At 47.0% G+C, this 26,593-nt stretch overlaps 1 protein-coding gene across 4 annotated transcripts in view; it reads left to right on the top strand.

Moving 5' to 3' along the window:
- The window catches only part of LOC140391683 (ferroxidase HEPHL1-like), a 190,649-nt gene that overhangs the window by 130,430 nt on the left and 33,626 nt on the right, over positions 1–26,593 (top strand). For all 4 annotated transcript variants that reach the window (XM_072476424.1, XM_072476423.1, XM_072476422.1 and 1 more), the window contains 4 exons: positions 478–618; positions 2,792–2,898; positions 17,452–17,674; positions 17,773–17,912. In XM_072476424.1, coding sequence (XP_072332525.1) covers positions 478–618; positions 2,792–2,898; positions 17,452–17,674; positions 17,773–17,912 — 611 coding nt within the window. The remainder of the gene's footprint in view (positions 1–477; positions 619–2,791; positions 2,899–17,451; positions 17,675–17,772; positions 17,913–26,593) is intronic.

Raw genomic sequence — 26,593 nt, 5'->3', positions numbered from 1 at the left:
ATTGGTCCTCTTTTGCTTTCTTCACGAAGGGGACGTTGCCCACAAGCAAACTGCATTCCTCACAGGCCGCTGGTGTAAATCATTAGACATTCACGTCAAAATAACTTGGCACTGTATCAGATAGAGGCTAGGATACATACCATTATCGACATCAAGGAAAGGTTTGTCGGTCATAAACTGTAGGGGGGTTATTGGATTTATTTACAGTGAATTTTTTTTTCACTGACAGGATATGTATGAAGTGATTTAAGGTAAGCTGGTGCAACGGCTCTGTGAAGAAGCATTGCAAATATGTCCAAATGAGGTATCTTGTGGAGGAAAGATATTTATCAGCAGTGGACAAGTTGTTGTTTGCAAAGTAGTGTTGATCGGAAAACTAATCAGGAAGTGGATTTAGATATTGGTTTACTGAAGATCTCCCTTATGTTTTGCTTGCTGTTGTCTGGTTGTAATTTTGTTGTCATCTTATGTACTTAGGTCCAATTATTCGAGCAGAAGTTGGTGACATTATCATGGTTGTATTAAAGAACTTAGCTTCTCGACCTTACTCTATACACCCGCATGGTGTTGAAGAGGTAAACAGTGGTAAACATCTCAAAGTACCAGTCACCAATCCAGGTGAGTTATGCAGCACAACTTTGTTTATTCGCTAACATTAGTTTTAAATTTATTTCCTTCAAAATTACACGGGCGGGATTCTCTGTCCCGTCAGCCACGTTTTCCGGTGCAGCGCCTACCCCCCCGGCAGCGGCATCCTCCGTTCCGGCAGCTGGCCAGTGGGATTCCCATTGTGGCCATTCCGTGCCATCGGGAAACCTGTGGGCATGGGTGCGTTGCCGGCGAAGCGAGGATCCCGCTGACGGAGGATCCCACAGCATATCTAAATGTAGCTGCTCACATTGTATACCCAAAGTGATGAATTTTGAGGGTGTAACATTTGAAACGTTAATTGAATGGCAGATGACAACAAACTATGGGTGGGATTCTCCCCTACCCGGCGGGGTGGGGGGTCCCATGGGACGGAGTGGCGTGAACCACTCCGGCGTCGGGCCGCATTCCGCACCTTCAGGGGCTAGGCCCGCCCCGGAGTGGTTTGCGCCCCGCTGGCTGGCGGGAAATGGGCTTGGCGCCACGCCAGCCGGGGCCGAAGGGACTCCGCCGGCTGGCGTGGGTACGGGCATGCGCGGGAGCGTCAGCGTCGGCTGACGTCATCCCCATGCATGCGCACATGGAGTCACTTCCGCACCGGGAATGGCGGATGACCACTGCCTCCGTGCTGAAGGAATAGAGTGCCCCACGGCACAGGCCCGCCCGCGGATCGGTGGGCCCTGACCGCCGCGGGCCAGGCCACCGTGGGGGCACATCCTGGGGCCAGATCCCCTGTGACCCCCCAATAACCCCGGAGGCCGCCCGCGCCGCCATGTCCCGTCAGTAAGGGACCAACTCCAATTTACGCCGGCGGGACTGGCTACAGGTGGGCGGGACTTCGGCCCATTGCGAGCCGGAGAATTCGGGTGCCCCTGGGGCCCACTGAGTCGCGCCGGATGGCGCCATTCTCTGAGGCGGGCGGGACGACTCCCGCCACGCCGGTTTTTGGCGGGTGGGAGAATTCGGAGGCCGGTTGGGGCAGGATTCACGCCGACCCCCTATGATTCTCCGACCCGGCGGGGAGGTCGGAGAATCCCGCCCATTTGTGACATATGAGGGGCGAAATTCTCCCCCAACGGCGCGATGTCCGCCGACTGGTGCCAAACACGGCGCCAATCAGACGGGCATCGCGCCGGCCCAAAGGTGCGGAATGCTCCGCATCTTTGGCGGCCTAGCCCCAACATTGAGGGGCTAGGCCGACGCCGGAGGGATTTCTGCCCCGCCAGCTGGCGGAAATGGCGTTTGTTGCCCCGCCAGCTGGCGCGGAAATGCGGCGCATGCGCGGGACCGTCAGCGGCTGCTGACAGTTTCCCGGCGCATGCGGGGGAGCGTCAGCGGCCGCTGTCAGTTTCCCGCGCATGTGCAGTGGAGGGAGTCTCTTCCGCCTCCGCCATGGTGGAGGCCGTAGCGGAGGCGGAAGGGAAAGAGTGCCCCCACGGCACAGGCCCGCCCGCGGATCGGTGGAACCCGATCGCGGGCCAGGCCACCGTGGGGGCACCCCCCGGGGTCAGATCGCCCCGCGCCCAGGACCTCGGAGCCCGCCCACGCCGCCTGGTCCCGCCGGTAAATACCAGGTTCGATTTACGCCGGCGGGACCAGAGACTTCGGCGGGGGCGGGATTCACGGCGGCCTACGGCCATTCTCCGATCCGGCGGGGGGTCGGAGAATGACGCCCGAGATCTTTCACAGTAGTGCATGGAATATAATCTATAGTAATTTAAATATCATTGGAACTAAATTTTATCCATTAATAATAAGAAATAGCTATTAAGCTACAGAGAACCTCCCAGTTCATTTCTCATCGATCAAACCTACTGACACTGTCCTTCCTGAAATATATCCATAAGTTACATTGTTGCTTCAGTGACTTTCCCTGTCACATTATGCTGTGCCCTATTACCATTCAGGTGAACATGTTCTGATTTCCTTCTACCTTAATTTACTGGCGATTTGAACCCTTAATTTGAGGGAGTCTTGTTCTTCCCTGGTGTATTTGCTACGATAGTCTCCAATCGATGCGTGGAATCTGTGCAAGAAAGTGTTTGACCTTCTGTGAAGCATTCTGCGCCTTTTTCAGTGTACGTTTCTTTTCACCATTTTATATTTTTCATTTCAATTAAGTGTATCCTTATTATTATTCTAGGTGAGGTGAAAATCTACAGATGGAATGTTCCAGAAAGATCAGGCCCTGGTAGTGGAGACTCCAATTGCATCACCTGGATTTATTATTCTGCAGTGAGATTTGTAAAGGTAACATTCAATTAAATTTCCTGCACATTACGAACTAGACTTCCTGAAACAATAGAAACTTGTAAATAACATGCTTTGAAAAAATTTGTTCATGCGATGTGAGCATCACTGGCAAGGCCAGACATTGTTGCCCATTTCTAATTCCTCGCGAGGATGGTGACGAGCTGACTTTTTGAATCACTGCAATTTGTGGTGTAGGAATACCCAGAATGCTTTAAGGGAGGGAGTTCCAGAATTTTTGACCCAATGGAGGAGTGACAATAGTTTTCCCAGTTAGAAGGTTGTGTGTCTTGAAGAGGAACTTGGAGGGAACTTTGGGATTCTGAAGGTTTTGGGCCGTAGCAGGACTTTTTAATATCACTTTCAGTTTGCAGATCCAGGCACCAGACGTTTCTCAGAGATTGCTGAGGCAAAATCAAGCCTGTAGCCCTTGCTTTGGTGTGCTACGTGAAGCCTTTGAGGTCTAGATTGGCACCCGCAGCGTTTCTGCACATCTCTGACATGAGCCATGCCAGACATATTGGTGAGGACGTCAGAATGTGTGTAGCGACGCCTACAGGAAGTATACAGAGTAGGCACTCCTGTCGATGTGTGACGTTACTCTGATACCAGGGCTGTTATTTTGGAACTCGATGCTCCAGTTAATGCTCTCTCTCAATCACACATGGCTGAGCATGTGTTCAGTTGTAGGATGGAAGCTCCATAGCGCTGTTTAAAGCGATCATTAATTACTTTCAGATTAGTTGCTGATTGATTTCTACAGGTTGTTGTTGTGATTGTTCAAGTGTTTGTTTCTTTCTAATGTTCTTTAAAATGCAAAGGTTTACAGTGAGTGTGGGACAAGTGTTGTCTCTTTGCTGACTCCAAGGCTTCTGCGCACACCTAGGCTCCTAGAAATGATTACAGTGAACAAAGAACATACAGTGCAGAAGGAGGCCATTTGGCCCATCGAGTCTGCACCGACCCACTTAAGCCCTCACTTCCACCTTATCCCCACAACCCAATAACCCCTCCTATCCCTTTTTGGACACTAGGGGCAATTTAGCATGGCCAATCCACCTACCCTGCACGTCTTTGGACTGTGGGAGGAAACTGGAGCACCCGGAGGTGACCCACGCAGACACGGGGAGAACGTGCAGACTCCGCACAGACAGTGACCCGCCGGGAATCTAACCTGGGACCCTGGCGCTGTGAAGCCACGGTGCTAACCACTATGCTACCATGCTGCCCTGTGATGGGCATTTCTCCTGGATTTTGGAATGACTTGAAGAAACAGGCCACACAGCGCAAACAAAGCTGCTGGTAGGAGAGGAGGAAAATGAAAAAGGTTCCCATAGGGGTTCTATCCATCCAGGGTGTTTGCGGAGCAATTCTCCTTGAAGACCACAAGGGACAGTGTGTGAGATATCTGACCTTCAATAACAGCGCCCTCAATGAAATCTATCATTCCATACAACCAAAACTGAAGCGTGAGAACAGGCTGAGTGTTATACTCCAGAAAACAGCTGGCAAAGGATAAAATTGGAGCCAATCTTTACAGATATTAATTTACAAAGTTACGCATAACGAAAATACACCTTCTAACCCAACAACAAGTTAAATCAATACTTACAAATGTTGTTCCTGTCACTTCAAAACCTCACCCGCCCTACCGATCACTCAGGGCATTACGTTCCCATATGTGTGGATGATCAATTCTGTCTGTGGAGAACCTGCAAGTTCTACCCCATCCCTAAAACTATATTTTGTATTGTGAAATGGCTGCTACAAACCCCACCCATTTTTGTTCTACCATCTTAGTCCATTAACATATTGAGATGTTTCACTGGGAAAGGTTCTGGTTTGTCAGCATCATCAGATTGGTGAATGAGTTTTGCTCCAATGAAACCGTCTTTGGGATTAGCATTTCCAAGGGAGTGGGTGTGTGCATCAAGGAACCCATAGCTCATATGCCTTCTTAGGGAGCACCTCCAAACCCACAACCACTACAATCTAGAAGGTCGAAGGGCAGCAGACACATGGGAACACCACCTCCTTGAAGTTCTCCTTCAAGACACTCACCATCGTGAATTGGAAATATATTGGCCATCCTTCACTGTCACTGGGTCAAAGTCCTGGAACTCCCTCGCTAACTGCACTGAGGGTGTACCTGCACTGTATGGACCGTAGCAGTTCAAGAAGGCAGCTTACCTCCACTTTCTCAAAGGATATTATGCATGGGCAGTAAATGCTGGGCCCAGCCAGCAACGCCCACATCCCACGAATGAATATAAGAAGTACAAATTAAAGTTTTACAGTTTTGCAACAGGAGTTCAATGCTTGGAAACAAATCCTTGAAATCTTGGGCAAACACATTTATCATTGTGTGGTCTGATGGCCTCTGCCATCTCTTACTTCGTATATTCAAGAAATCACTTCACTACGGAAGTGTTTCATTTTAATTTCCTTTTTACGGCCAATTTCAAATTTCTGTGGAAGTTGGGAGCTGGAATTTGGCCAATTTCTGAAAATTATTCATTAGAAATTGTTTTTGTCTTTGCAGTACTCTCCCCTGAACTTTAAATGTTGGTTTCCTTTTAAGTTAAATGCATTCTGGTGAAGGACTGGCTACAGGACTAGACCCTCAAGTAATTGGATGCTCTTCAGAGCATCAATCATTTTTAAACCAACTTTGCCTGTTTTTGCAAAGCCAAGACCTTGCGCATTATCTTTTGCTATCTCCTCATCTTTCATTGTCTTTTCTCTACCATCACCAAATGTAGGATCATGATCAGTTAGATTCTGACCAGTTCATGAGCAATGATTCTTATCCAAGGATTAATCTCAATTGTAGTTCCCCAAAAAATAAAAAATAAATCATCCATCCAGCTGAGAGGGACTCCTTGGTTCTATTTTTCTCTGTTCAAACTTATCCAGGGAGTCAACTGCAACGGCTTCTCTTCCCGTTCATTCTCAGCTACCTCTGATGTCTCCAATGATCTGCCCTTGGTCCCTTCCCATTTCTCATCATCTGAAAACACACTTTTTTCCTCAGTCTCCTCAGGTACACTGATGAAACCTAGTTTGACCTCACTGTCTCAAAATTGTCAGATTGCTTGTTTAATGCCAAGAACTGGATGAGCAAAAAATTCCTCCAACTAAATATTGAGAAGACTGAAGCCTTTGTCTTCAGTTCCCATCACAAGCCCAGTTCCCTATACATCTCCCTGGCAACTGAAACAAAACCAGTCTGTTTGCAATCTTGGTGTCATATTTGACCCTAACTTGAACTTCCAGCTAAAGATCCGTGCTGTCAGTAAGACTCCTATTTCCACCTCTGCTCCATTGCTGCATTCTGCCTCTGTTTCAGCTCATCTGCTACTGAAGCCGTCTCCCATCGCATTCCTCTTCTCGTGACTGTTCCACTGCACTCCTGGCTACCATCACATAGATGGCCTACCATCAGTAAACTTTAAGCCATCCAAATCTCTGCTGCCCGTATCTTAACTCGCATCTTTTCACCTGAGGTATGTGAGCTACATTGGCTCCCATTTAAACAATTTTAAAACTTTAATCCTTGTTCTCAAATCCCTCCATGGCCTCATAATAATAATAATAGTTTATTGTCACAAGTAGGCTTCAATGAAGTTACTGTGAAAAGCCCCTAGTCGCCACATTCCAGCACCTGTTCCGGGAGGCCGGTACGGGAATTGAACCGCGCTGCTGGCCTTGTTCTGCATTACAAGCCAGCTGTTTAACCCACTGTGCTAAACCAGCTCCTGCTCATCCCTTCACTAACTCTGCCTTCTCTTCCAGCCCCAAGATATCTGCACTGTTCTAATTCTGATCTCTTGAACATCCACAGTTTTAATCTCTGCACCATTGGTGACTGATCCTTCAGCTGTTTGACTGGGCAGCATGGTAGCACAGTGGTTAGCACAGTTGCTTCACAGCTCCAGGGTCCCAGGTTCGATTCCCGGCTTGGGTCACTGTCTGTGCGGAGTCTGCATGTTCTCCCCGTGGCTGTGTGGGTTTCCTCCGGGTGCTCCCGTTTCCTCCCACAGTCCAAAGATGTGTAGGTTATGTGGATTGGCCATGCTAAATTGCCCTTGGTGTCCAAATAAAAAAAGATTAGATGGGGTTACTGGGTTACGGGGATAGGTTGGAGGTGTGGGCTTAAGTGGGGTGCTCTTTCGAAGGGCTGGTGCAGACTCAATGGGCTGAATAGCCTCCATCTGCACTGTAAATTCTACGATTGTATTGTCACGTGTACCGAGGTACAGTGAAAAGTATTGTTCTGCGTACAGTCCACACAGATCGTTCCATACATGAGGAACATAGGACATATGATAAATACACAATGTAAATACATAGACATTGGACGATGCATATGGAGTGCAGTACTACTCAGTAGAGAAGATGTGTGAAGAGATCAGTTCAGTCCATAAGAGGGTCATTCAGGAGTCTGGTAACAATGGGGAAGAAGCTGTTTTTGAACCTGTTAATGCGTTTTCTCAGACTTTTGTATCTTCTGTCCGATGGAAGAGAGAATAATCCGGGACGGAGGCATCTTTGATTGTGCTGCCCGCTTTCCCAAGGCAGCAGGAGGTGTAGATAGAGTTAATGGATGGGAGGTGGGTTTGCGTGATGGATTGGGCGGTGTTCACAACTCTCTGTAGTTTCCCTGGTGCGTCTGTAAAAAATTGGAAAGAGTCAATGTGGTTTTGCTGAACTTCCTTACTTTCCTGAGGAAGCATGGGTGCTGTTGTGCTTTTTTGGTCGTAGTGTCGACGTGGGTGAACCAGGACAGATTGTTGGTGACGTGCACACCCAGTAATTTGAAGCTGACAACCATCTCCATCTCGGCACCATTGATGCAGGCAGGATTGTGTATTTAAAAGTGTAAGCTCTTGTATTGCCTCCTTACATGTTTCTACCTCTCTCCTAGCTCACTTTTAAGTCACTCCTTAAAATCTCCCTCTATCCCCAAGCTTTTGAACATCTGATGCAATATCTCCCGATGTGGCTTGGTGTCATATTTGTTTTCCAATGCTCCAGGAAAGCACTTTGGGATTTTCAAATTTTAAAACGGCTATATGAATACTGATTGTTGCTGGTGTATCTTCACGCCGAAATCGGGCCCAGCGCCGGTCCGGTGATTCTCCGGGACCCGAGAATCGGTGTGGTCGCGGAGCACGCCGCATGGCTAGGAGACCATTGACAGAGGCCTGCTCATCAATCCTTCACTCCCGACCGGCCGAGTTCCCGACGGCATGAAACTAGCCACCTATTGCTGGTCGGGACTCAGTCTGCGACTGCCCTGGTGGGGGGGCGGGGGGATCGGACACCAGGGGGGCCTTGTAGGCGGCTGGGGTTAATTTTCACATGGTCAGATCCTCGGGCGCGTGGCCGATTGGGGGGGTGGGGGGGTCTAATTTCTCTGTCTGCCTGCGCGGTTGAGTCCGCCATGGCGCTCAGCGAGGTCGCTGCCGTGCGCATGCACGGACTGAAAACCAAAAGTGTGGGGGCCCGTATCTGCAGCTAAAGCTGCGTGAATTACTCCGGGTCCCTGCTAGCCCCCTGCAGGGCTTTGAATTAGCTCATCTTTTTTGCAGGAATCTCCAGAGTAAAACTCCAGCGTTCTTACACCGGCATGGGGACATAGTCCCATTTTGGGAGTATCCAGCCCAGGATTGGTTAATGTGCAGTCAGTACAGTCAGATGATCAGCAGAGGGCAACACTAATAGGGAGTATATAAGCAAGCTCAAGCTGTTTTCCTGCTCTCTTCCTGCTCTCTTCGTGTGTGTTGTAGCTAGGGAACAGAATTGTAGCAAGCTCAGAGTGTAGAGTATTATATTCATTGTTAATTTAATTCAATCTTAGTTAATTCCACTACTAGTAAAAGTATTAAAGAAAATAATTCACAAGTATATGCTCTTGTTACTCAATAAATAATTTGTCATCACTGGAAGACTTTGAGTGTTCATCATCAAAGTTATGTTTAACCTGGCATAACAAATGAGTAACATATATTACTCCCAAGTAATATAACAATGGAGACATGGTTAAAGGAGGGACAGGACTGGCAGCTTAACTTTCCAGGATATCGATTTTTTTTTTAGATGAGACAGGGGGGGGTAGCAAAAAGGGCGGGGAGTTGCATTACTCGTTAGGGAACAAATCACAGCTGTGACAAGGAAGGACATCTTGAAGGGATGCTGCAGTGAGGTATTTTGGGGAGAGCTCACAAATGGAAAGGGTGCAAGGTTTTGTGTAGGGGAGGTCATGTCTTACCAACTTGATAGAGCTTTTTCAGGCGGTGACAAAATTAATTGATGAGGGAAAGTCTGTTGATGTAGTCTACATGGACTTTAGTAAGGCAATTGACAAGGTCCCTCAGGGCAGATTGGTACAAAAGGTTAAGACGCATGGGATTCGGGATGTGCTAGCTAGATGGATAAAAAACTGACTTGGCAACAGGAGACATGGAGTTACAGGGGAAGGGAGTTTTTCAGAATGGAGACCTGTAACCAGTGGTGCTCTGCAGGGATCAATGCTGTGACCACTGTTGTTTGTAATATATATAAATGATCTGTAGGAAAATGTAGATGGTCTAATTAGCACGTATGCAGATGACCCTAAGATAGGTGAAGTTGCAGATAGTGAAAGGGACTGTCCGAGAATACAGCAGAATATGGATAGATTGGAGCATTGGACAGAGAAATGGCAGATGGAGTTCAATCCCGACAAATGCGAGGTGGTGCATTTTGGAAGATCAATTTCAGGTGTGAATCATACAGTAAATGGCAGAACCCGAAAGAGCATTGATATACAGAGGGATCTGGGCATTCAGGTACATAGTTCCATGAAAGTGGCAATGCAGGTGGATAAGTGGTCAAAGAGGCACATGGCATGCTTGCCTTCATCGGCTGGGGAATTGAGTACAAAAGTTGGCATGTCATGTTACAGTTGTATAAAACTTTCGTTAGGCTACATTTGGAATATTGCGTATATTTCTGTTCGCCACACTACCAGAAGGACGGGGATGCTTTGGAGAGAATGCAAAGAAAGTTTACCAGGATGTTGCCTGGTCTGGAGGGTGTCAGGAGAGGTTGAATAAACTCGGATTGTTTTCATTGGAAAGATGGAGGCTGAGGGGCGACCTGTTTGAGGTCTACATAATTACGAGAGATATAGACAGGGTGAATAGTCAGAAGCTTTTTCCCAGGGTGGAAGACTCAATTACAAGGGGGCACAGGTTCAAGGTGAGGGAGGGAAAGTTTAGGGGAGATGTGCAGGAAAAGCTTTCATTCAGAGGGCGCTGGGTATCTGGAACGCGTTGTCAGTGGAGGTGGTGGAGGCAGGCACAGCAACATTTAAGAGACTCTGAGAGAAAACTCTGGAAGCAATCTATCTGCATGGCATGACAGTAACCTGGAATCTGTAAATAGTTAAAGACTAACAATAAACAGTTCATGTTTAAATATAGATGTCTCGAGCTCCTCATCACAGAGCCACTGCAATGGACATTATATTGCAACATGGTTGATACCGATGGAATCATCATGCAACATGCTGATCAGCAGTGATATGAAAAGTGGCATTTTAAACAATGGACCCATAACAGTATCCCAGGGATGAAAAACTGAAACCGGGCTAAAGAGATGTGCAGCTAAGACAGAAAATTGAAGAAACAGTTGAGGAAGCTTCACTGCAGACTTAAGTTGAGGAACATTGAGTGGAAGTCTGTTGCAAGAATCCCGAGTGATGCAGAGTAAAAAGGAAAAAAACCTGATCAGACCGTAAATATAGGTGAGCACAACTACAAGAATTGCAAGACCCCTGAGTTATGCAGAGCAACCAAACTGCTCGGGCCACAAGCACAGTGAGAAACACTTCAATTTTTTACGGGACTCTGAGAGATGCATTGTGAAGAAAACTGGACAGCTTACAAGACAGTGAGCAAACATTCCCCCAAAATAAACCATTCTTGTAGTGTAGAATAGGTGGCAGTCCCATAGGTCAGTATATCCATAGAGAAGCTGGAAGCCAGCTGTCACTTTATTTTTAAACTGTAAACATTGACTGTCACAGTTAAATGTTTAAGAAGAACCTGCAGAGTTTAAAAATGGAAGCTGCAGTGTTTCAGAGAAAAAAGCATGCCCACCAAAGCTCCTGAAGTGCAAACTTCAAAGGACCTGCAGAGGTTAAAAATAAATAAATTGCTGCAGTAGCGCTTTTGCTTTTAAAAAAATGGCAACGTTTAAAAACATTTAAAAATAAATGAACTGACTAATCACCAGACAGACAGCCAAAGCGCAGGAAGGAAAGTAATGCCTGCAGAGATAAAAGAATTGCCCAGAAAACAAATGCATCTACCTTGAAAGTCTTAAAGTTTAAAAACAAACGGGCCCATGATGGCGGGAGAGCCTGCCAAAGCACAAATTAGCACAGGCAATTTACAGCACAAAATGGCAACAGCTGCAGACAGCGCAGTCCGAGTGTGAAAAATAACAGCTTCTACACTCTCCACCTTGAAATGACAGCATTTAAATCTGTAACTCCAGAAAATGCAAACAGCCATGGGTAGAAAAAGATCCAGATGCATTTGAATAAGGAAATGGCTGCATCAGACACAAGTGGTCTGGTACAAACCCCCAAAATCATCAAAGGCAACAAGAGCTCCCAGAGACAGGACAACTCCCAATAAAGCACCGAGGGTAGTTGTCAATAAAGCACCAAGGGCAACAAAAGACCCCAACGGGAGGGCAACAAGAGACCACCGTCCAAGGTACACAGAAGTCCCCAGAGCAAGGGGGCAATATTTCAGACAACCGCAAGATGGTTGCCGACTATGCCAGTAAAATGAAATGCACGAGCTATAGAGTTTAGCACTGAAGAAAGAAATGGCTGAGAAGCACTCAAAAGGCTCAAAAATAGTTTTGTGAAAATGCTGACTGGGTAGTACCCAATCTGCAACCATAGATGGAAATGTAGAATGTGTAGATGGTTGTGAATGAAGGAAAGCTATCTGAGGTCACTCAGAAGAAGCAAATTGTACAAAAAGTAAATGACGATGTCCTACAGGAACTGAACTGATAGATTTGAATTGCAAAACTCCAGCTTGAGTCAAGAAGATGATGCATTGAAACCCAATATGCGTTGGCAAGTGGTCAACAAGAAAATAAACGACTTCCGGTGACGGCGGGCGGGAGGCGGCCGCACAATGGAGGGCTCCCAGTCGGCAACGGCATTTTCGGGGCTTTATGCCCGGTCCCAGGGTCCGCGGAGGCAGCAGAAGAAGGGAGAAGGCACGGAGAAGGCACAGTGGAGACACAGGAGGAAAAAAGGAACAAAGAAAAATGTCGAGGGTGAGCAAGAAAACGGCCGGAAAAAAAACAGCTGGAGGTCCGGCGGGGAGTGGAAAGGTCACCGCAGAGTCACCAGAGAAAATGGAGGCTGGAGCACCAGGGGAGGCCGCACTGCTTACGGCTGAAGAAATAACTAAGGTGATGGCTGCGGAATTTGAAAAGCAGTTGGCGCAGATTGCGAAATGCATGGAGACGGTGAGGAAGGAGATGAGGGAGGTTTTGAGTGTGCTGGTGGAGGAGGCGGTTTCCCCGGTGAGGATGGAGGTGGCGAGCGCAGTGGCGGAGGTGCGAGAGCAAGGGGAGGCGCTGAAGGAAGTGGAGGAGACGTTATTGCAGCATGGTGATCAACTTGCCTCGATGGGGAAAGAGATGCGGAAGGTGATGGATACTAACAAGGATCTGCGAGGAAAAATGGAAGACCTGGAAAACAGATCCAGGCGACAGAATTTGAGGATTGTGGGACTGCCCGAAGGAGTTGAAGGACCGAAGCCGACTGAGTACTTTGCCGCGATGCTGGCAAAACTATTGGGGGAGGTGGAGGATCCCTCCCGATATGAACTGGATCGGGCTCATCGGTCGTGGAGGCCTATACCAAAGGCAAGTGAGCCGCCAAGGGCAGTGACTCTGTGCTTCCGTAGGTACAGAGTGAAGGAGAAGGTCCTGAGCTGGGCCAAGCAGAAGCGGGTGGTGCAGTGGGCTGGAGCTGGTATATGTGTATACCAGGACTTTACGGTGGAGCTGGCAAGGAGGAAGGCTGCCTTCAAACGGGTGAAGAGGGCACTGTACATTATCAAGGTGCGGTGTGGCATTGTATATCCAGCGAAGCTGAGGGTGACTTACAAGCTCAGGGACTTTCATTTTGGAACAGCGGAAGCAGCGGAGGAGTTTGCGAAAGCAGAAGGACTGTGGCAGAACTGACAAATTGAGGAATGGCCATGTGCCGATGTAACCTCATGACTGTATTTTTTTCTTTTTTGTATCACTGCGTGCGGATGTAGAGATTAAAGGAGCCAATGTGGTATATATTTGGACAAGGGAAGGGACGGGACTTTCACTCGAAATGAGAGATCTTTGGGGTGTAGGTGGATATGTGGGGTTTGTGTGCTAAAAGGGGACCTTTGGGCTTTCCTAGGGCCGGGCAAGTGGGAAAGGGACCCGGGCGGGGGCCTCCACGTTGGCCGGTTTAAGCCGGCCAGTGAACGGGAGTCAGGTGGGGGGAGGGGCTGCGGCGATCGGAGCCTGGCAGAACAGGGTCCGAGTGGTCTAGCCGGGGTGGAAAGTTGGGGGGAAGGAACCGAGATTGGAGGAGGAGTTTTACAAGAGGGAGTGGACAGGAGAAGCTGGAGACCTGTGGTGGGGGGGGGGGGGGGGCGGGTGGGGGGAAGGGGGGGGGGGGGTTAGGGTTAGAGCTGTGTAAGATTAAGGGTGACTACGGGTAATCCCTGATTCCTTTTTGCCATTTGTTTATGTAAACATGCGGGTTGAGGTTTGGGGGTTGGTGGGTAGATGGGATCGTTGTTATTATGGGGACTGACATATCTTGCTGATTATTGTTTATTGTTGATGGATGTAAATGTGGGAGAAAATGTGAAAAAGGAGAATACATTTTTTTTTAAAAAACAAAAACAAAAACAAGAAAATAAACGGTGAAAGAACAGTTGATTGCCCTTCAAGGTCAAATGAAAAGAATTGTCTAACCGTTCAGTTACATGAAGCCGATAATATAAACAGCAGAATGGAAGCACAGCTGAAGAGACACACGTGAGGAGACATTTGTTAAATTACAGGGAAGCTCAAGATGAAGTAAGCAAGCTCCACAAAGAAAAGGAAATCCAGTTTAAGTTTCACATGTTACAAAGATCCCTCAGTTCAAAGTTCATTCCTCTGGAAAATTAAGAGAAGTAAAATTAGTTTAATGCTTCTCTGAACAAACAGACGAACCAGTTGGCAGAGCAGACTCAGCAGTGTTATTTAATACAGGGGGAAACCAAGAGCTACAAGAAAGAGACTGAAGAGCTGAAGAAGCAGTTGAATGGCAAAGAGACGGCACTGAAAGGAAAAATGATTGAATTTTCCGAGCTGCATACAGAGAAAGAAAAGGGTTGGAAAATGTAAATTCACTAGTACGAGGAATGAGAAGATCCACCATTGAGTTACCGAAAAAGTTGAAATAGCAAACAAACTTTTGGCTTAACTTGTGAAATAAGTGGAAATAAAGGTTCCATTTGCAAAACGATGCACTACAGGAACTAACCAAGGTTCATTAGACAGTATCTTCCAAACCCATGACCATCTAGAAGGATGAGGACAGGAGGCACATGGGAACTCTACCACCTGGATGTCTCCCTCCAAGTCACTTACCATCCTGACTTGGAAATATATCACCTTAACTGTCACTGGAAATCTCTCTCTAACAGCACTGTAAGCATACCTACACCTCAGACTACAGTGGTTCAAGAAGGCAGTTAAACACCAATAAATGTTGGCCTAGCCAGCGATATCCACATCCCTTGAATAGAAAACAAATGTGTATTTCCAGCAACAACATGGCAGACAGCATGGAAAAAGATAATCTGAGTCCACTCTAGGAATGAAGGGAGTGCATGTTCCCTTCAGAGGAGGACATACCCCGGGTCCAATGCAGGCGAGTTGGTAATGAAGATAAATGCAACTCGAAGGAGCGTGATGGATCTCTGTGTCTATTCGGAACCCTGGATATCCATTATCCCGTCTCAGTTCCCAAATAACAGAGGTCAAGTCTGTTCTTTTTGGCAAAGTCCACTTGTACTTCATTTGTCAGCTGTGCCACTGGTGATCTTATTTTCAATACAACATTTAGGAAGTTCCGACTAGCCCTTCAACAAGCTAGTCAGACTGATTGTCTTTAGCGAATACAGTAGTTGAGTTTTCATTCAATTACAGATTGTGGTAATTCTTCCAATCATAATACACAGGATAACATAACTAAGTGATTTAAATAAAAGAAAGATGGTGAATCGCAAAAGCAAGCAGCAAAGAAATAGGTTTCAGAAATATAGGTAGGGTGATTCCGGAATGAGTTTTTCAAACCCGATAAGTGATTCTTAAGGAGATTATTATCTTAAGGTCTGGCCTTCTTTTTACTTCTGATTGGCTTTAACTAATTTATAATTCACTCAATTCGGCCAAACTGTCTGTTCATCAGTTTAAGAGATATATGTATTTAAATATATTGGTGCCAATTTTCCATTCCATCGCTTGCCAATTTAATTAGAAAAACACAGTTTTTGTTAAGAAATTATTAGCCCTAGACTAGTTGTTACTATAGAAACGGGACTACTCGTACTGGACAGTCACCCAGTTTTTAACCATACAATGGGCCCTTTTAGCTAGTTGACGTCACTGACCTTGAACTTGCAAAATGTGAAACCTAAGAAATTGAATTAAAGAGTATTACCTGGATTAACATTAGTGGATTTACAGCTATTGTTGCAGTGAAGTAATGCTTAATATGATTATAGTTAATTATTCTTAATGAGTTCTCAATTAAACCTCTACCATCTTCCCTTACACTCATGGTTATAACTGACAGAAAAGTCACTTTCTATCAGAGCGCAAAAAGTGAATCAAGTGGAAATAGCCAAGTAACTGAAACACAGAATACTACTACCCATTGTTCCAAATATGACAGACTAAGGTGTGGGAGAACTGTCAAGCCTCAAGACAGTCTGAATTTATCAAGTCAGATACTTGAGGTTTGCGAGCATGGTTACCAAGTATATTGTATTGCAACATTGGAAGGGGGGGGGGGGAATGTTTTCTTTAGAGAAAGGAGGATCTTGTGTTATGTGCCTGCATGCCATAGTAATGTAAAGGTGCTCAGCAGAGAAACGTTTAAGGTTAGAAAAGAGAATAGCACCACCCATGGTATGATGTATAGAGTTGTATGGTAAGAGACCCGGGAAAAACACTCTGGAAGCAGCCCACCTGCATGGCAGCAACACAATATATGACAGTAACCTGGGATCTGTAAATAGTTAAAGACTAACAATAATGGTTTATGTTCAAATATGCAAGTCTCAAGATCTCATCATTGGGGCATCTAAAGAACCAACATTACAACATTAATATGTCACCGTTCTGGGCTCTGCTGTGACACTAAACAATGTGGTGAGCAGTGCCTGCATGCTGCCGTCATGTCAATAAATACACAGCATCTATCTGGCATGTTGCCTGCATCAAAAGCAGCCTGCACAAGTGAATTCTGCATTGTTATCCAACTTCCATTTTCAGATGCACTTGTCCTTTTTGAAAGCTTCCTGTTGTCTCTCTGTGGGATTGTGGTGATATTTATTTTCTTGTCTTATATGCCAGACCATACAAGGGTGCTATGAATGGAAATGCTCAGATATGAATAGTTAGAATATTTATACAAGTTTCTTTATCACTTACTTTTGTGCAAGTATGAAGTCATTTATTTCAAATGGTTTAATAAATCTATTGGAGTAGTGGAAGAGGAATTTTAGGCTAATGAAATAAGCATTCTATGTTAGTATTTCATGTTTCAAGAGCTATATTTCACACATTTTGGCTTTTATAAAAGATTCCAGTGCAGTTTTGAAATTGCAAGCATCCATTTTTGCCTTTACTGTTTTTGCAACTGTTTTACATTCCATGGACAGCACTGCAGCAATTTTGACACAGTAACATTGCAGGAGCTCTGTCACTCCCTTTACTAAACTGGAATGTGATGGAGCTTTTTAACTGGTTTGAGTGCAGAGTTATAATCCCATCGCTTTCTGACCAGACAAAGCAGAGCTTTGCTTACACAAATTCACAGAGCTGTGTTCATCAGCATCAAAATACTGCTTAAAATTTAAATGATCGCAAAGAGCGAATGACATTCAGCTCTCTGCTGACATTTAAGAGTTAATAATTAAATGTGTGAATTCTTAGGACTGCAGCTCGTAGAGAGCTGAAGGAAATTAAACTATCTTTTTGAGATGTGCTGAAAATTTATGTTAAATCGAATTTGGACTGAATCCACAGCAATTGCACTCTTTCCCATATATTGATGGAATCTAGCTCCACTGCCTGTAAATTCATCATGCAAAGTTAGCTGTTTCGTACACATAATTACTTAAGTAATCTCTCTACTGTACATTATGAAAGAGTATGTAACTGAAAAGGAACTTGTACAATCTATTTAACATTTTATTTCAGGATATGTACAGTGGTTTGGTTGGTCCCCTGATAACCTGCCGTAAAGGAATACTCGAACAGAATGGCCTGAGGAAAGACGTTGATCGTGAATTTGCTTTATTGTTCCTGGTATATGATGAAAATGAATCCTGGTACTTGAATAACAATATCATCACTTATCTCCATGCGAATCCTGCTGAGTTCGAGAAAACTGACGAATTTGCAGAAAGCAATAAAATTCATGGTATGGACACATACTGATTAGAGATTTCTAAAACTAGTGGAGCCAAGCCTTCCTTTCAAAAATTCACTTACTAGAATTCAACATTATTTTTATTTCAGCAATTAATGGGAAGATCTATGGAAATCTTCACGGCCTGACGATGGTTAAAGGAGAGAAGGTTGACTGGTATTTACTGGGTATGGGAAATGAAGTAGATATGCACACTGTTCATTTCCATGCCCAGAGTTTTATCTATAGGGTAAGAAAATTCAAGTAATATATTTCTGGAATTTTATAACATCTTCTTTCACCTGCAACTTTTTGTTTACCGACCATTTGTTATGTGGTATATATACAGTAATAATCTTTATTATCAGGTATACAAGGGGAATAGGTGATGCCGGTTGATCAAAAAAAAAAGATTAATGGAGAGTTTCATTTCCCAATGGAATACAGCGCAACATTTGTATCATGAGCTAATATGCAAGTACTTTGGAAGTAAAGAACAGTATTAGCTTTACTTCTAAATCTTTAACCATACATTGAAACATAAATTAAAGTATAAAATAGTATAGTATACAGGTACGGGTTCTGAATAGCTCTGTATTTGCGTCCGGTTGGTAAAATGACAATTTGTATTTAAGGAAACACCAGGGACTGGATGTTCTGTTGCGCCAGCAGCCCGGAGATTTCCCGACGGTGTGGGGCTGCTCACAATGGGAAACCCCATTGGCCGGCTGGCGCAAAGGAGAATCCCGCCCCAGAAATTCCGGCTAGTGGAGAATTCTGGTTGGCGGAATGCCGAATATCACACCGTTTACTGTAGAAACTTATGGCTGTGGAGCTTATGCACCTGAAGATAGTAACTGGAAGGTCAAAGTTATTTATGAAGATATAATTTTGTACCTTTGGCACCTGAAGTCAAAATGTACTGTACTGTCGTATGAGATGCTAACTTGCCTGGATCCTTTCTATTCAATTGGATAATTCAGCCAATTGCTTCGTGGACGTCTATCCTTTGCTTTAATTAAAACTTGGTGACAGGAATGATTTAATTTTTGTTCATCACCCCCCCCCCCCCCCCCAAAACCCCATTTCATTCGCAATGTGTTCTTTTCGAGTTTGGAAGAAAGCAAATAATGATGTGGATTTTACGTTTCTTTGCCTGTCAGCTCATGTATTTTCCACAAATTAATTTTGTTTGTTGTAAAATTGTGTGCCAACAACAGTATAGAAGCAAAAAGTCCCACTCTAGATTTTTGAGTTATTTTTGCTTTATGATACCATTTCAATCTGCCGCTCTCACTATTTGCATTTATACAGGTTAAATTGGCAAACGTTATGAACATATTTGAATGCTTTCCTCTATGTGAAATTATTTATGAAATTTTAATTGTGTAATGGTTTTTCCTCACATCCTCTCTAAACCTCCTGCCCCTTTTTCCCCCTGGTCATTGATCCCTCCACCAAGGGAAAAGGTTTTGCCCTGTCTACTCTTATCTGTTCCCTTCGTACTTTTATAAATCACAATAATGTACTCCTCAGTCTTCTTTGCTCCAAGGAAAACTACCCCAATCTATCCAATCTCTCTTCATAGCTAAAACTCTCCAGCCCAGGCAAGCTCTGCACCCTTTCAAGTGCTATCATATCCTCCCATAATGTGGATTCCAGAACTACACACAATACTTTCGTTGTGGACTAGTCAACGTGTTATACAGTTCCAGCACAACCTCCCTGCTCTTAAACTCTATGCTTCAGCTAATAATGGCAAGTATACAATATGCCTTCTTAACCACTGTATCCATCTGCTCTGCTACTTTAAGGGATGGATGTACATCCAGACCAAGGTCCTTCTGATCCTCAGTGCTTCCCAGGATCCTGGCGTTTATCATGTATTCGCCTGCCTTGTTTGTCCTGCCCAAGTGCATCACCTCGCACTTTTCCAGATTGAATTACATTTGCCACTGATCAGCCCATCTGACCAACCCGTTTATGTCCCCTGTAATCTAAGGCTATCCTCCTCACTAATTACCACCCCACCAATTTTCATATCATCCACAAACTTACTGATCAACCCTCCTACATTCATGTCTAAATAATTTATAAAAACCACAAACCGCATGGGCTCCAACACTGATCCCTGCAGGACCATACTGGACACAGGCTTCCAGTCAGAAAATCACCCCTCGACCATCACCCACTGCTTCCTGCCACTCAAACAATTCTGGATCCAATTTGCCCAATTTCCTTGGATCCCACGGGCTTTACCTTCACCATCAGTCTCCCATGTGGGGCCTTATCAAAAGCCTTGCTGAGGTCCAAGTAGACTACATCAAATGCATTTATCTCATCTACACACATAATCTTTTTTGTCACAAGTAGGCTTATATTAACACTGCAATGAAGTTACTGTGAAAAGCCCCTGGTCGCTACATTCCGGCGCCTGTTCGGGTACACAGAGGGAGAATTCAGAATGTCCAAATTACCTAACAGTACGTGTTTCAGGACTTGTGGGAGGAAACCGGAGCACCCGGAGGAAACCCACACAGACACAGGGAGAACGCGCAGACTCCACACAGACAGTGACCCAAGCCGGGAATCAAACCTGGGACCCTGGCGCTGTGAAGCAGCTGGTCATCTCTTTCAAAATTCAGTCAAGTTGGTCAGACATGACTTCCTCTTACAAAACATTGCTGACTGTGCTTGATTAGTCCCTGCCTCTCCAAATGCAGATTCATCCTGTGTCTCAGATTTGCTCCCAATAGTTTCCCCACCACCGAGGTTAGTCAGACGGCCTGTAGTTTCCTGGTTTATCCCTTCTTGAATAATGGTACAACATTGGCTATAATTCAATCCTTTGGCACCTCTTCTGTGGTCAGAGAGGAATTGAAAATTATTGACAGTGCCCCTGCTATTTCCTCCCTTGTCTCACTCAATAGCCTGGGATACATTTCATCTAATCCTGGAGATTTGTTTACTTTTAAGCATGCCAGACCACTCCAAACCTCCTCTCTCCCGATGTTAATCTCTTTAATTTTATCACAGTACTTTCCCCTGATTTCTACCCACACCATACACATTTCAATACCCACACCAATGGGCAGCACAGTAGCTCAGTGGTTAGCACTGTTGCTTCACAGCTCCAGGGTCCCAGGTTCAATTCCTGGCTTGGGTCACTGTCTGTGCGGAGCCTGCACGTTCTCCCTGTGTCTGCGTGGGTTTCCTCTGGGTATTCCGGTTTCCTCCCACAAATCCCGGAAGACGTACTGTTAGATAATTTGGACATCCTGAATTCTTCCTCCGTGTACCTGAACAGGTGCTGGAATGTGGCGACTAGGGGCTTTTCACAATAACTTCATTGCAGTGTTAATGTAAGCCTCCTCTTGACAGTAAAGATGATTATTATCCCTCTCACGAATGAACATTGACGCAAAGTATTAATTTAGAACCCTACCTATGTTCTCTGGCTCCACACACAAATTACCACTGTGGTCCTCAATGGGGCCTCCTCTTTCCCTAGTTATCCTTTTACTCTTAATGCACTTGTGAAACAACTTACGATTTTCCTTCATTTTAGCTGACAGTATCCTTTCATGTCCCCTTTTTGCTCTACTAATTTCCTTTTGAAGTTCCCTTTTGCACCTTCTGTATGCCTCCTGAGCCCTCTATCTGCTATAATCCTCCCTTTTTCTCCTTATCCAATGCTATATATTCCTCAATACCCAGGATTCACTGGATTTGTTGGTCCCACCCTTTTTCTTGATTGGAACATGTTGGCCCTGTTTCCTCCTTGAATGCGTCCCAGTGTTCTGTCACAGATTTACCTAAAAGTGTCTGCTCCCAGTCCACTCTAGCCAAATCTTACTGACCTTATTAAAATCGGCCTTCCCCCAGTTTAGAACTTTGATTTCAGGCCCACCCTTGTCCTTTTCCAAACCAATCTTGAATCTAACGGAGTTACGATCGTTGTCTGCAAAATGCTCCCCCACTGATACTTCAACCACTTGCTCGGCTTCATTACCTAAAATTGAGTTCAGCACCATCCATCCCCTCTCTTGTAGGACCTTCTACGTATTGACTTAAAACATTCTCCTTGATGCATTTTAAGAATTCCACTCCCACAAACTTTTTGCACTATGGCTACCCCAGTTAATGTTGGGGAAGTTGAAACCCCTCACTTAGCACTATTACTTTTACACTTGTCTGAAATTTGCCTACTTATCTGCTTCTCTGTTTCTCTTGGATTAGGGGGCCTATAGAATACTCTCAGCAATATGATTGCTCCTTTTGTTTCCCATCCAGGAGTCATCCAGATTGACAGGTTCACCAGCTGCTGTGTGGGAAAGCCAGTAGTAGAAGGACTGGCCCCCGACAATCAGAAAAGTTTACAGGGTTGGTGGGAGGGGTTTGGGATGTTGGGTGAGAGGCGAAACCAGGAGAGACAATGAGCTTGTGTAGGAAAGATTAGATTGGGAGGGACCAGGGACAGGGTGTCATTGTAGCTTTGGAAGATGAGAAGAGTTGCGGCAAAAAAATTTGTTTAAGGGCCATAGGGAACATTCCTGCTCCTCCTGGACCACGAAGCACCATAAAAAAACATTTTAGCTGCTGGATCTGACTGCTCCCTCCACCCATTAGCTGCTGGTCTGAGAAGCCTGGTTAAAATTCAAATGGTGCCAAATATCAGGAACAGAGGCTCATTAATGTATTATCCTGACTAATCTGCCATTCTGAAGCAGGACAAAAGGGAAGGTTTGTGATAGGGTAAAAGGCAAGAGTGATTAAATGACAAACGGAATGAAGCGAGCTATAGGAGGATGTTAATGAAACAAATAAAGAAACTGATGCACAATTAATGACCACTAAAGTGAGGTTGTAGTCCAACTGAAGGCTTTAATAAGCTAGATGTTTCCCCCAGCAGCTCAGGTACAGAATGAAGGCTGCTGGGGCAGAACGGGCTCTTATACCCCGCCTTGCAGGGCGGAGCTACCATACAGCTTGACCAATGAGAAACATACAATATCTGCCACCAGTGTTCCAGCATTACCAGGTACCGTAATACCTCTACACAGACACATTCACCCCCTGTTAAAAAAAGAATCCGGCGGGGGTGGTGGCTTGGTATTACAACATGGTAACGTGGTAGAAATTATAGTTATAGAGGTACCGTAATACCTCCGTACAGCGTTTTGTAACTATTTACAGATTCATAATTAACTATACACTTTAAAATGAAGCAATCAGTCGATCGGGGGCCCTGGTCGTCCTAATCGTCGAAGCTTCGGTGGTGACTCCGGTGGAGGCTCGGGCGTCTGTGACTCCGGGAGCGTGGCCTCCATCTCTGTGGCAGCTTCGACACCCCTAGACGGCGCTGGTGGGGAAAACTGTTGACCTGGGAAGGGAGCGTCTGCGGGATGCGTCGGTGGGTGGGGGGGCCTAGACGGGGCCGGCGGAAGGACCGATCCTCCTGTAAGGTGCACTGGTGGGAGGGAGGGTGGGACTGGTGGCTGGGGTGTGCATGGGGATCCGGCGGGCGCCAGGTCTCGTAGGGAGACCATATCTTGTCGGCCGTCGGGGTACGCCACGTAGGCGTACTGGGGGTTAGCATGGAGAAGATGGACCCTCTCGACCAACGAGTCTGACTTGTGCACCCACACGTAGCAGGATGGGCCCGGGAGCTGCCAGCCAGGTCGGGAGCGAAGTCCCAGAGGAGGATTTCCTGGGGAAGACAAGGAGACGTTCGTGAGGTGTTTGGTTGGTGGTTGTACAAAGCAGTGACCGGATGGAGTGGAGGGCATCCGGGAGGACTTCCTGCCAGCGGGAGACTGAGAGATTCCTGGACTGTAGGGCCAGTAGGACGGTCTTTCAGACCGTTCTCCCTCTCTACCTGTCCGTTACCCCGGGGGTTGTAACTGGTCGTCCTGCTCGAGGCGATGCCCTTGCTGAGCAGGAATTGACGCAGTTTGTCGCTCATAAAGGAGGACCCCCTATCACTATGTATGTAAGCGGGGAACCCGAACAGTGCAAAGATGCTATGGAGGGCCTTGATGACAGTGGTTGCGGTCATGTCGGGGCAGGGGATGGGGAATGGGAACCGGGAGTACTCGTCAATCACATTCAGGAAGTACGTGTTGCGGTCGGTGGAGGGGAGGGGGCCTTTGAAGTCCATGCTGAGGCATTCAAAGGGACGGGAAGCCTTTATCAGGTGCGCTTTCCCTGGCCGGTAGAAGTGCGGTCTGCACTCCGCTCAGATTTGGCAGTCCCTGGTGGCTGTCCTGACCTCCTCGATGGAGTAGGGCAGGTTGCGGGTCTTGATAAAGTGGAAAAAGCGAGTGACCCCCGGGTGGCAGAGGTCCTCGTGGAGGGCTCTGAGGTGGTCCACTTGAGCGTTGGCACATGTGCCGCGGGACAGGGCATCAGGAGGCTCGTTTAGCTTCCCGGGACGATACAAGATCTTGTTGTTGTAAGTGGAGAGTTCGATCCTCCACCGCAAGATCTTATCGTTTTTTATCTTGTCCCGCTGTGCATTATCGAACATGAAAGCAACTGACCGTTGGTCAGTGAGGAGAGTGAATCTCCTGCTGGCCAGGTAATGCCTCCAATTCCAATGTCGCACAGCTTCTACTATGGCCTGGGCCTCCTTTTCGACTGAGGAGTGGCGGATTCCGGAAGCATGGAGGGTACGTGAGAAGAAGGCCACGGGTCTGCCTGCTTGGTTGAGGGTGGCCGCCAGAGCTACGTCAGACGTGTCGCTCTCGATCTGGAAGGGGAGGGATTCGTCGATCGCGTGCATCGTGGCATTTGCAATGTCTGCTTTGATGCGGCTGAAGGCCTGGCGGGCCTCTGTCGGCAGGGGAAAAACTGTGGATTGGATCAGGGGATGGGCCTTGTCCGCATATTTGGGGACCCACTGGGCATAGTAAGAGAAAAACCCTAGGCAGCGCTTCAGGGCCTTGGAGCAGTGAGGGAGGAGGAACTCCATAAAGGGGCACATGCGTTCGGGGTCGGGGCCTATAACTCCATTTCGCACTAGGATGGCTAGGCGGTCGGTGCTAATCCCGCATTTATCCTTGTTATATGTAAGGTTAAGGATCTTTGCGGTCTGCAGGAATTTTCGGAGGTTTGTGTCGTGGTCCTGCTGGTCGTGGCCGCAGATGGTGACATTATCGAGATACGGGAATGTTGCCTGTAAACCGTACCGGCCGACCATTCAGTCCATCTCACACTGGAAGACTGAGACCCCATTGGTGACACCGAAGGGAACCCTTAAGAAGTGATAGAGCCGCCCATCTGCCTCGAAGGCAGTGTATTTGCGGTCACTAGTGCGAATGGGTAGCTGGTGGTAGGCGGACTTAAGATCCACCGTGGAGAAGACCTTGTAATGCGCGATCCTGTTTACCAGGTCGGATATGCGGGGGAGAGGGTACGCGTCCAGCTGCGTAAACCTGTTGATGGTCTGACTGTAGTCGATGACCATCCTATGCATCTCCCTGGTCTTTACCACCACTACTTGAGCTCTCCAGGGACTGTTGCTAGATTTAATGACCCCTTCCCTCAGTAGCCTTTGGACCTCTGACCTATTAAAGATCCGATCCTGGGCACTGTACCGTCTGCTCCTGGTGGCGACGAGTTTGCAATCCGGGGTGAGGTTCGCAAACAGGGAAGGCGGATCGACCTTGAGGGTCGCGAGGCCGCAGACAGTGAAGGGGGGTATAAGGCCGCCGAATTTGCAAGTTAGACTTTGGAGATTACACTGGAAGTCTAAACCTAGGAGTGTGGCAGTGCAGAGGTGGGGAATGACGTAGAGCCGGTAATTTTTAAACTCCCTTCCCTGGAATGTGAGGTTTGCTACACAAAACCCCTTTATCTCTACTGAGTGGGAACTCCCGGAGGCCAGGGAGATTTTTTGATTAAAGGGGTGGACGGGGAGAGAACAGTGCCTTACCGTGTCAGGGTGTATGAAGCTCTCCGTGCTCCCAGAGTCGATTAAGCAGGACGTCTCGTGCCCGCTGATTAGTACTGTTGTTGTAGCAGTTGAGAGTGTTCGAGGCCGGGACTGATCCAGGGTCACCGAGGCTAATCTCAGCAGTTGAGTGTTCTCTTCGGGCGGTGTGCAGTCAGCCGAGCTAGGGTCCTGGGAGTCCATCCAAGATGGCGGTTCCCATTGGTCGCACATGGCTGGGGGTGCACAAAATGGCGGCGCCCATCCATCGAACGTGGCGTCCGCAGGACAAGATGGCGGCGCCCGGGGCCGCACGTGGCCCTGAAGGAGGAGGAGGTTGACGGCGCCCGCTGGCCGCATGGGGAGCGGTTTGTGGTGGCGGTCCGTATTCGCCGCCGGAGACAGCGGCGACCGCACGGGCCTGGCATACCACCACGAAGTGGCCCATTTTTATCGCATCCCTTGCAGGTGGATGCGCGGGCCGGGCAGCGTTGCTGGGGGTGCTTGGCCTGCCGGCAGAAATAGTAGCGGGGCCCCCCGGGGTTGCCAGGCCTTCTTGCAGCACAAGCTTGTGGGGGGGATGGGGGACGTCTCGGGGTCAGCTGCGGAGGTGTTCCACGCTGCCCAGGGGGCTGCCGTGCGGTCGGGAACGTAAGCGCGGGAGTTTCTGGAGGCCACATCCAGGGAGCCTGCAAGGACCCGTGCCTCCTTGAGGCCTATGGTGTCTTTTTCCAGCAATCGCTGGCGGATTTGGGAAGACCGCATACCTGCCACGAAAGCGTCCCGGATCAAGAGTTCTGTGTGGTCGCTCGCCGAAACTTGCGGGCAGCTGCAGTTTCTCCCGAACGCCAGGAGCGCATGGTAGAATTCTTCCAGCGATTCCCCAGGGATTTGTCGCCTCGTTGCTAGCAGATGTCGGGCGTAGACCTGGTTTACCGAGCAAAAATAATGTCCTTTTAGCAGCTCCATTGCTGCATCAAAGTCGTCCGCATCCTCGA

This window comes from Scyliorhinus torazame, chromosome 15 (genome assembly GCF_047496885.1).
Source record: "Scyliorhinus torazame isolate Kashiwa2021f chromosome 15, sScyTor2.1, whole genome shotgun sequence".
Lineage (NCBI taxonomy): Eukaryota > Metazoa > Chordata > Chondrichthyes > Carcharhiniformes > Scyliorhinidae > Scyliorhinus > Scyliorhinus torazame.
Note: the sequence above shows the minus strand (reverse complement) of the source record. Positions and strands in the feature narration are given on the sequence as shown.